This window comes from Natator depressus, chromosome 8 (genome assembly GCF_965152275.1).
Source record: "Natator depressus isolate rNatDep1 chromosome 8, rNatDep2.hap1, whole genome shotgun sequence".
In the NCBI taxonomy this organism is placed as follows: Eukaryota; Metazoa; Chordata; order Testudines; family Cheloniidae; genus Natator; species Natator depressus.
The window spans coordinates 44050578-44061599 of record NC_134241.1 but is presented as its reverse complement, the minus strand read 5'-3'; the positions used below and the strand labels follow the sequence as shown (position 1 = coordinate 44061599).

Here is an 11022-nt window from a genome sequence, read left to right as displayed (position 1 = left end):
TGCATTTCTTACAACTTCATTTCTTCTCAAAGTTGGAGCCACTTTGGCCACATGGGGGGCCTGCCTTAGCCCATTCCCCCCAGGTTACACTCAGTCACTATATACATATCCTACAGCAGAGACTCACCCCAGACAAGGTTGGCCAAGCTGGGGGGGGCCCTTTCCAATGGTGCTTTACAAATGGTTCCCACCAAAGCAGGCCTAAGCTGGGTGTGTCTCCCATCAGTGCCCCTGGGGGGCAGCAGCAGCAGCAGCAGTTCAGCTCTGGCTAACAGGGATTTCACACTTTGGTCATGTTGCCTCAGAAATTGCTTATCACCAAATGAATGGGTGAAGGTCCCAGCACAGAAGTGTGAAAGCACCCTGACATCCCTGCTACGAACTGGTTCCAGTATGAAAGCCCTGCAGGCAAAGCTATGCTGTACTGCCAAGCAGCAGAAACAAGCGCTGCTCTCTAGGGCTTGTTTTCCTCAGAGCAGGGTGGATGGAGCCTCCCACCCCTACAACAACAGTTGCATCAATAACCCGGCTTGGGAGGAAAACAGCTCACAAGCAAAATGCTCCAGGCCACATGAGCAGCACCCTGCACCATCTGCTGCTTGCATGGACTCAGCAGCTGGCTGGAGGCCACCTGCCCTGTCTCCCTGGCACAGGCAGTGGCAGAGTACCGGTCTAACACACACGCATGGCTGTGAGGTTCCACAACAGAGGGAGTGTGGCAGCAGGATGATAGGCCATGCTGGGGGAAGAGCGAAATCACAGGGAAAGCAGCTTCGCCAGTTACCCCAGATACATTTCCTAGCAGTTTAACAGTGATTAATCAAACGAGCATGGCTCGCTGGCCGTGCGGTACGAGACAGGTCTGGTGGTAGCCCAGGGGCCAAGCCTAATACAGTCTACGGCTCGCTTCCATGCAGAGGGGTTCAGCGCCAGAGCCACACACCAATGTGGGCTCGCTGTGGGGGCACAGCAGTTCTTGCTGGGCCCTGCCCGGGAGCCATCTCAGCCAGGCTTGGTGCTCAGGAGCTGGGAAGGTGAACAAAGCAGGGCCAGCTCTGGTCCTCCTGCCGCTTTAGGGTGTCTGGGTGGTTCCTCTTCCTTCTATGTTCCCGGCGGGCCAGGATCACGTGGCTGGGGTGCTGGGACAAGCCCACCGGGATTTCCCCTGGAGAGAAAGTACAAGCCAGGCTGAGGATAGGGAGCGGTCAGCCATCAGACGCTACCCTCCCCCGCCACATGGGGCTAGGAGCCCAGACAGGCTGGCACATCAAACCAGCACCACTGTAGCAGCTGGCATCACTGGGCCTGCTGCAGCATCATGGGTGCAGGAGGAAGGGGTGCCAGACTGGACAGAGGGATGGCAGGGACAAGCCTGCAGAGCAGCACTCAGGACGCTCTTGCAAGCTGACTATGCTTCCCCAGGCAGCCCCCCAGCCGTGAATGCCCTGCCAGCTCTCCCCTGCATCCAGCCACACTCTCTGCTGCAGCCAGCACTCCCCACAGCCCGGCAAGTGCTGCCATTTCGGGACAGTGGGCAGCTCTGCACCCGGTGGCCACAGAGGAGCAGCAGCACCAGCATCAGGCTGAGCTGCCTCCAATTCCACAGCCAGCCACTCAGCTATTTGCGCAGCGGGCAAAAAGCCTCCCCTCCCTTCCTTTCCTCCCTCCCCAGTTCCCTGCAGGAGCATGGGCGCATATGTGAGGCAGGGGTGCCCACACCCCAGACACAGCCCGCACACAAGAGGGGCAGGACCCTTCCCCCTAGGAGCTCCGCAATCGGAGGCTCGAGGTGGGCCGTAGGGGCTCCGCGCATGCCAAGCCAGGCCTCACCCACAGCCCTGTCGGTGCTGGCACTGTATATTTGCCGGAGCTAGAATTTTGGGGTCTGTTTGACTGTTATTCTTATGTCCTTACTAACAGATGTGAACAAAGCCATTGTGTGTTGCATCTGCCCATAGCCAGATGCAGTTTATAGCATAATGGGCAAAGATAAGGCCTAGAGGTAAAGCGTTGGTGGGAGCTCACTCCTCTCCCAAGCCAGGGTCAAACAACCAGGCAGGAGGAGAGGTGGGGGAGGAAGGGGTAAGAAACACTAAAAGCCAAAGAAATGGTGACCCTGGCCGGTGCACCACCTCACTCCCTACCCCTCCCATGGGGTACAGAAGAGGTGGTACCGAAGGCCCCAGACTCACGACCCTCCAAAACGGAACATGACCATAAATTGTAAGGGGTGGGACCAGGGGTGCGCACTAAGCCTGCTAGGGCAGGGGGCACAAGGGCAAAGCCTTACTGGTGGACACAGTGTGGATAGGCTTGCTTGGTAACCCCAACAAACATCACATTACCTGCACTTTGGACTCTGGCCTTCTGCTTTCTCTCTGCGTGAGAAGAACCAAGGGAGGGTGAGGGGAGGCCCTAATAGCCCCCACCCACTCGTCACATGGCACCTCAATCCAGCCCCTCCCTGGCCCAAAGAGACCCACCACCAGTGTGTGTGGGGGGGGGGGGACACACCTCCCAGGGGAACAGGCCTTCCTCTAGCGCTTCCAGCAGCTGCTAGGCTCTGGGCCCTGCCCACGGCAGAGCTGGGCTGGGGCTGCAGGCATCCTCACCATGGGAGCTGGGCAAGGCCAGAGGCTCTGCCCAGCCAGGGCGGTTCAGCGCTGCACTGACAGTGCTTCTTGCTCCTCTGCCTCGGCCCTGCTCCCATCCCACAGCCCTGGATGGCACCTGCCAGACCCCGCTCCCTGCCCGCGTGCCACACAAGGAGGACAGGCCCCTCCATCACTCTGCAGAGCGGCCCTGCTGCTCACGGGGTGCACCAGCCTGGGCCGTTACCTGTGCTGATGGAGGGAGGAGATTTGACAGAGGAGCCCTGGGGCTTGCTCTTCTGGAGAGACTCAGGAGAAAGAGAGAAATGGGGTGAGAGACCCCCCTGGGGATGGGCTGAGACCCCACCCCCAGGGACAGGGCAAGAGAACGAACCCACCTGGGGATGGGGTGAGAGAGAGAGAGACCCCTGGGATGGGGGAGGGGGAGGGACCCACTGCAGGGGTTGAGGGAAAGGATGGGACGGAAACGCAAGGCCCCTGCACCCCGCTCAGGCTCCTCCCCCTCAGTCTACACACCACCCCCACCAGAGCCAGAGCTCTCATTCCCCCCCATTGGCTCTGCTCCCTTCTCCCTCCCCTCCTGCCTCCCTCCTCCCGCTCAGCCTGAGCTCAGCCCTACCGCACTCCCCAGAGTCAGCTCAGAGCTAGGACCCTTCTCCCCGCAGTCAGGCACCCCCCTGCCAGCCTCAGTCCCCTTGCCTTGGCGTTGCTGCCTCCCCTGAGGAGCCCTGGCCCTAACTCACCTCCAGGTTTGTCCTTGCTTTCCTCAGCACGGCATGAGTTTGGGTCACTGTAACAGAAAGCGGGTGGGGGGATCAGAGAGGACACCGCTCCCTCCCGACCCCAGGGAGGGGCTGTCAGGGTTGGCACCGCTGCAGGGTGCGGGGGCACGGTCGTTGCAGGATCCGCCAGCGCAGCAAACCCCAGCTGGCTCCAGCTACCTGAGCAGAGAGCAGCGTAGCCAGGCTTGGCCCATGCTGGGCCCATCTACTTACTGTGCTCCCCTGCTCCAGCCCTATGGCCGGGGGCTCCAGGGCAGACAGGACCCCAGCAATGCCAGGCTATACCTGATGATAACAGCGGGTGGGCGGGGACAGAGGGATGATGGGGCCAGCTGGCTACCAGGCACTGGTGGGGCCACCCTGCAGTGTCTGTTCATTATATTTGGTTTGCATTGGAGCCATGGCCCCTGCCACAGGATGGGGATGCCGGCCTGCTATGACTGACCCGTGTCAGGTGGCTGGGTGAAGGCAGGATGCTCCCAGCCCTCCAGTTGCAGACTCCATGCAGGGCCATGTTCTGGGCCCCTTCGGTGGCAGGTGCTGGTGTGTAATGACGGACGCCGAGGGGAGTGGGGACACTCTCTGTGCCCACCATCGCCATGGCTATGCCCACATCCCGCCCCACCCCCAGGCCCGTCCCACCAGGGCACCTACAGTGGCTGACGATGAAGTGCTCCATGTTGTCCTTCAGGCGGCAGGTGTCCTGCAGGCGCTCAGCTGCATTTCGGAGCAGATTCTCCTGCTCAGCTAACCTGGCCCTGAGCGCCAGGAGCTCGTCCTTCATTGCCTGCTCCTGGGCAGAGATAGGGGCACAGTCAGCAGGGGCCATGTGCCTCTGCAAACCACAGCCTGGCTCCCAGACACCCTGGGGCAGGCGCTTGCCCCCTCCCCTGCTGCCCAGGGCCGTGGCTCAGCATCCCAAACAAGGTGGGTTAGTGTGAACTACCGCAGCCTCTGCTGGAGGACAGACCCTGCTCGAGGAGCCACGCGCAGGGAGCCGGGGCTAGCCCCTTGCTCCAGCAGGACAACAATGCGCAAGCCTCCCATACCTATGCAGACAGAGCAGTCCCCTAGCAGCTGGCAGCAGCAGGCCCTATGCCCTGTCTGGGCTGGCCCGCAGTGTGCCAGACTGGGCAGAGCGATGTGTGATTGGGATGGTACCGCCCGGGCAAGGAGAAACATCACCCAGCCCTCCCATAGGAGCACCCAGTGGAGGGCTCCCCGCACCCAGGAGTGCCCCATCACCCAGGCAGGCTCCTAATCCCCATCGGCTCACAAGCTGCCTGGACAAGCCCTACCCTCCCATCTGTGGGAGCCTCTGACTCTTGGGGGCTGCCTGGGCAACCATGGGGGAGACATTGGCATGATCTACGAGGGCTGCCAGGAAGGTGCCACTCACTGCGGTCTGGTGCTGGGCCAGGCTGGGGGCTGCTGGCAGGGCTCCTCTCCAGAAGGTGGCAAGAAGGGAGGCGCACCGCTCCAGGAGCTGACGCAGGGCACTCGTGGCACTCAGGAGCTGCCGGACGCTGCCCCGCTCCAGGGCCTGGCGGAGGAGAGAAGACTTGTTGCAGACACTGCCCTGCAGCACAGTGGTCACAACAAATGCAGAGCCCCGATGCACCTGGCTTTCACAGGAGGGCACTGCCCAGCACAACGGCCCAGGTTCCCAATAGCCCGTTGCCAGGCTGGCCCCCTCTGCGCCAAAATAGCTCTGAAATCAGTCCCAGAAGTGATGGAGACAGGTCCCATCTGGCCCCCTTCCCTGGGGCCAGTGCCTCCACCGCCCTCGCGCTCTGGCCAGCCTAGCAGTAAATGCCCCGTCTCGGGGCACCCAGCTGAGTCCATCAGGCAGGTGATGGTCTCTCGTGCACACAGGTCGGGACAGAGCCCCATGATCCTTTCCAGCCATCTCCAGTGCCCCCCAGAGCCAGCGTTCCCCAGGAGAGCTGGAGGGAGCAGCCTGAAACGCTAGCTCCCTGGCCAGGACCACGAGCGGCGTTATGCAGGGCTGTGCCCGCGTCTCCCCTGATCCTTCCCTTCTCGACAGAGGGCTCAGAGCAGCCTGGCCCTTCCCAATGTCCAGGGAGAATTACCTCAGTGCCACGGGGCTCCAGGCTGGGCATGGTTAGAGCTGGCCGCAGGAGAGAGGCCATCTGGTGGACCATCGTTTTGCCCTCCAGGATCTGCTGCTTCAGGGCACAATAGTCATCAACGTGGCCAATGACCTGGCACCCGCCTTTGCTGGCAGACCAACCGCTTGTGGTGTCTCCCGCCGGTGCAGGGCCACTCCTCCTTGCCAGAGGGTCGTCCATGGGCAGCTCTGGAGCAAAGAGGGGTCAGCACTGCTGGTGTCCCTGAGAGCCCATCAGGGCTGCATTAGCCCAGCACCAAGAAGGGGGTTAGCACCAGCATGTACATGGCCTAGGCTGGCACTTCCCTAGCCCCTCACTCCCCATGTGCCCCCAAACAGCTTGTTCTGTTTGTCCAGGCTGTCCTAGGAGCAGCAGGCCACAATTTCCAGACATCACGAGGGAGGCTGGGTGCCCCCAGTTTTGGGAGCCCAACCTGAGCCACCTTAGGGGGGCTGATTCCAAGCAGTGCTGGGCCCCCGTCCTCCCAAACCCATGACCCTTTAATGTAGCTCAGGCTGGACTCCTGCAGTCACTAGCCATCTCTGAAGCTCTCGACCATGACCTTTCCCGAACATGCAACCCGCAGCTCTACATCGCCCCAGCCCTCACATCGCTACTTCTCCAGGCGGCGCGGGGCCAGCTCTCCTAGCCTCCTCCGAGCTCAGCCCCCCGCTCGGATCCCGCCACACGCCCAGCTCTGATGGGCCACCAGAACGCCATGCTGTAGGGCTCCCACCGAGAACCTGCCACCTGCAGATTCAGCCTCTCTGTGGGGAGGGAGGGGTGCCCGCTGTGGCTCTGTACTCCCCTGGTTCCCTGCTGGCATCCCAGCAGCAGGGCACAGCTCGAGATGCCCCGTGAGACATGGGCACAATGCAGCGTTCACCCAGGGGAGGGGATAAAGAGAAACACTTTCGTGCCTTGGCCTCATGACAAGGGGAGTGTGAAACTCAGATCCAGGGAACAGGGGGTTGGGATGCCGCTTGCAAAATGGGCCCTGCATGCTCTTCAAATCCAAGGCTCCCAGAGCCATCTCCCCAGGAGGTGCTGGCCTCTCTCTGCTCCCTGAGGAGTCTCTGCCTCAGGCCTGGAAGGTCTCTCTAGCTCAGTGGGTTTCAACCTCTGGCCCGTGGACCCCTGGGAGCCACAGACTATGGCTAAGATTTCCAAAGAGGTCCATATCACCATTCAAAACATTTCAGGAGTCCATAAAGGGTGAAAATCACTGGGCTAGCTCAAGCAGGAATCCCTGGGGGAGGGTCTCCGGCCCATGCTATGCAGGAGGTGGGACAAGATGGTCCCTCCCAGCCTTAACACCTTGAGTGTGACCAACCAACTCCCTCCTTTGGGCTCCCAGCCCCAGAGCGCTCCAAGCGTCCCGCCCTCACTGCCCATGGGGCCCAGCCCGAGCCGCCCGCACTCCAGGACCCTCCACAGCGGTGGCCCCGCTCTTCCCCAGGTGAGGGTGTGCATCCGTTACCTTTCATCTGGTGGGTGAGCGGGGCCGGAGCGCTAAGCAGGGCTGGCGGGGAGAGGGGAGCTGGGGAGCTCATGCCAACATCCCGAACTGGAGGAGAAGAGCTGGAGTCTGCAAAGGCGAGATGACAAAGGGGCCATTTACCAGGTTAATGGCACTTCGGCCAGGCATCAGGGCACCCGAGGGGCCAGCGGGGTCCAGAGGGGCTGGTGCAGCCTCTTTTACCTTGGAAGGGCTGCCAGTCGGGTGTAGCCTGGTGTGCAGCGCAGAGAGGGGCAGCGCTCCCCTCCGGCTGCTGCCGTGCCAGCTGCTGCCTCAAGGCGCTGTTCACCTGGATGCCACGCAGCAGCTGCCTGCGCAGAGTTCGCACCTCTGCCAGGAGGGCGTCCAGCTCGCTGCTGGGAGGTGGTCTGCGATACACGTCTCTGCTGCAAGCTGCCAACACACACAGCTGCTCTGTCACCAGCCGCGCCTTCCGCTCCCTGCATGCTGCCCCCCACTGCACCTGCACCCCCATGGATCCTCTCATCCCTAGCCACCAAGGGTAGTGAAGGGCAGCCCTCAACCAGCCCCGGCTTAGCATGGCGACACGCTGGGGGCACGAAAAGGCTGCTCAGTGTGCTTGGCGCCTGGCCACATCAGCATGGGGTTGAGAACCACCAGGGCGGTGAGAAACATGGCAGGGATGGGGTCACTAGCCCAACCCAGCCCAGTCACTGTCCGGGGGACAGAAATCCCAACACGCTGAGGTCTGGAGATGCACAGCCAGGCCCCCAAAGGACCCGAGCTCTGCCCCGCAGGTCCCGGCTTGCACCTCAAGGGTTCAAGGTGTTAATGACCATCCCCCCCACCCCCGCATATTCCACAAAGTTCCCAGCAGAAACCTCAGCTTTGTGCTCAACACCACACGGGGGTGGGGAGCACAAAACCCCATGGGTCTGGAAATCAGCTGTAGGTCCATGAGCCTGGCCCTGGCGGGGTCCCCAATGTAGGGCCTGTGCTGGGACCCCTACACCAGCTAGCAGGTGAGTGACATCAGCTATCGGGGCACTCGACCTCAGATCCATTGTAGCTGTCTGGGCATCAACCCACAGGCCAGTGGCTGCTGTAATGTCTGGTAGGCGCAGAGGCTGTTTGCCAGGGCAGCTTCTGGACAGTGTGGAGTGGGGAGGGCGGGGCAGATCCTGGACAGCATGGAGTGGGGAGGGCAGGGCAGATCGTGAACAGGGTTGGGGTGGGGCAGAATCTGGACAGTGTGGAGTGGAACAGGTGGGGCAGGGCAGATCCTGGACTGTGTGGGGGTGCGAGAGGTGGCACAGATCCTGGACAGGATCGGGGAGGGGAGATCCTGGACTAGGTAGGACGGGGAGGGTGGGGAGTCCCTGGCTCACAGGTGATCTGGGTGGCAGGTGTGGGGTGGGGGAAACCCCGGGGGAGCTGAGCTCAGGCCCAAGCAGTGCAGGAAGCAGCTTCCCTCCCCGCACCTCCTGCGCCTGGTATGGGGCATTCTGCTCCCCACCTGAGGGACCATCTCTGGGGGCTCCCCACTGTAGGCAGGTGGGACCTCACCACCACGGGGGACAGAGCATGGGGCCCTAGGGAGCTCAGGGGACAGGGATGGAGCTGGCTACGCCCACCATGGCCTGACCCCATCCCATGTCCCTGTCCCTGCCCAGAGTCTGGCAGCTGGCTGGCAGCACAACAGAGCCCACAGAAGCCTGAGGAGGGCAGCCAGGACACCCACCCCAGCACCAAACATGGTGCCTCCCACAAGGGGACAGCGGGCAGGACAAACCGACCCATGGACAGAGCTGGTTATAAATCCATGGGGTTGCTATGATGGCCAGGCCCGTGGATTCCCAAGACAAGCCAGCCCTGCAGTGCCACCAGGCGTGCCGCCCTGCCGCTGGGGCAAGGCTGGGTGTGTGCCCCCTACCGTCAGTGCCGCAGAGCGGGCCTGAGATGGCGCTGTGGGGCTTGTTTGGGAGGAGGACAGTTGGTCAATTCAAGCACACTGAGACATTGGGCCGCGCTCTAACCAGTAGGAGGTGCTGCCCCCGCTCCGGAGTCAAGGGCTGCACTGAGCTGCTCCAGATGGGCTTCCCAGTGCAGAGGGGGGCCTGGGCGGCAAGGGGGACAGCAGGGCCCTCCGGAAGCAGGGCTCTGAGGCACTTGAGATTCATAGATATTTAGGCCAGAAGGGACCACCATGATCTAGTCTGACCGCCTGCACAATGGCAGAGCTGGCCCCAGCGCAGCAGACCGGGCAGGACAGGCTGGCACGTACCTGAGGGAGCCGCCTGGGAGGAGCCGGAGAGGGTCTCGTGGACACGCAGCTCGGCGCAGAGGGCCTGGCAGAGCCGCTGGTTCTCCTCACACTGCTGCTGAAGGCGTGGCACCGTGTGCGCCAGCCTGCGGGGACAGAACAGCCGGGGTCAGAGGCACAGCCACCCGGCCCCCCCCACACACACACACGCGCCCCTCTCCTGCTGACCCCCCCGTGATGTCACAGAGCGGGGCAGTGACATCACAGCCCTTAGCAATGGTGTCATGACAGGCCCCAGTGGGCCGGGACCCCGTGCCCCCGGGATGCTGCTCAGCTGGCCAGGGGGCCAGCCTGCGCGCGGTGTGATCGTGGCCACACCCCTTACAGTGCCACGCCTCAGGGCTCCGAGAGGATGGGTCCCAGGGCTTCACTCCCACCATCACCTCACCTGCGGTTGTTCTCCTGGAGAGCCAGCCGCTCCTCCTGCAGCTGACAGCTGCTCTGTCGCTGCTCTGCCAGCTCCTCTGCCAGCATCCGGTTCTCCGCCTCAGCCTCCTGCAGCCTACAGCGCGTGGCCTCATGCAGCCGCTCCAGCTCTGGGGGGAGAGCCCTGTTACCCACTGCCCCAGGGGAGGGAAGAGCCCCATTACCCGCCACCCCGGGTGGGGAGGAGAGACCCCCGTTACCCAGGGAAGGGGGAAGAGGGGTGTGATGAAGTGGGACTGTTCTTAATGTTTCCTCTGAATAGTGTGGGGGTGCCTCAGTTTCCCCTATGCAGTTCTTAAGTATCTAGGGGGTGGGATAAGGGTGTATGATCCTTGCAGAGCCCTAGAGAGCAGGTGTGTGCAGGGGTCTGGACACAGAGAATGGCCGACACCCTGTTTCCTGGCAACTGATGGCCTGGCCCTTCCCCCCTGCAAGGCGAGAGCTAAATGGTTGGAGAACAAAGGAATCAGGTGACCTCCTGGCCCGGGAAAGGGACAAAGCCCAGAGGAGGAGGGGCTGGAAGGGGAGTCAGTTTGGGGCAGTCAGTGGAGACATGGAGTGAAGTGCAGACATGGTTGTCTGGCTCACTGCCCCCCAAAATGGACCAGGCTGAGGGGTCCTGCTCTCTGCACCTACAAGCTCTGTTTTAGACCGTGTTCCTGTCGTCTAATAAACCTTCTGTTTTACTGGCTGGCTGAGAGTCATGTCTGACTGCGAAGTTGGGGTGCAGGACCCTCTGGCTTCCCCAGGAGCCCCGCCTGAGCGGACTCACTGAGGGAAGCGCACGGAGGGGCAGAGGATGCTGAATGCTCCGAGGTCAGACCCAGGAAGGTGGAAGTTGTGTGAGCTGGGTGTCCTGAAGACAGTCTGCTCATAGAAAGAAGACTTCCCCAGAGTCCTGACTGGCTTCACAGGGAGCAGTTCCAGAGCATCGCCTGGGGACTCCGTGACAAGGGGAGAGCCGCATTACCTGGCAGCTGGGGGGCAAAGCCCAACAGTAACAGCTAAGGTGGTGAACGGGGAGGGGAGGGGCCACGTGCCTGGAGTAGGCAGGGCCCAGTGCCACATGGCAGCACATCTAGGGCGCTTGATGCCCACAGAGGTAGGACTGTGCCCAAGGGGATGGCACCTGCCCATGCATCAGGCCTGCTCTCCAATCTGCATCTGCAGAGCGAGAAGCTGTAGGAGCCGCAGCCGCCAACAGGCCCTGATGGGGGGGCGGATCAGGGAGGCCCCTACCAAAGAAGCAAGGCCCAGCTGGGTCTGG

General features: G+C 62.2%; 1 protein-coding gene across 15 annotated transcripts in view; it reads right to left on the bottom strand.

The window, feature by feature from the left end:
• PDE4DIP (phosphodiesterase 4D interacting protein) overlaps positions 1–11022 on the bottom strand; it is a 153528-nt gene continuing 142506 nt past the window's right edge. For 4 of the 15 annotated variants that reach the window (XM_074960867.1, XM_074960869.1, XM_074960875.1 and 1 more), the window contains 11 exons: positions 9718–9865; positions 9291–9415; positions 7229–7438; positions 7007–7114; positions 5488–5714; positions 4794–4937; positions 4049–4187; positions 3356–3402; positions 2839–2890; positions 2346–2378; positions 1–1165 (listed from right to left, as the gene is read on the bottom strand). In XM_074960867.1, coding sequence (XP_074816968.1) covers positions 1020–1165; positions 2346–2378; positions 2839–2890; positions 3356–3402; positions 4049–4187; positions 4794–4937; positions 5488–5714; positions 7007–7114; positions 7229–7438; positions 9291–9415; positions 9718–9865 — 1379 coding nt within the window. In that variant the 3' untranslated portion in view covers positions 1–1019. The remainder of the gene's footprint in view (positions 1166–2345; positions 2379–2838; positions 2891–3355; positions 3403–4048; positions 4188–4793; positions 4938–5487; positions 5715–7006; positions 7115–7228; positions 7439–9290; positions 9416–9717; positions 9866–11022) is intronic. The other 11 variants (XM_074960872.1, XM_074960880.1, XM_074960870.1 and 8 more) reach the window with 8 other exon arrangements.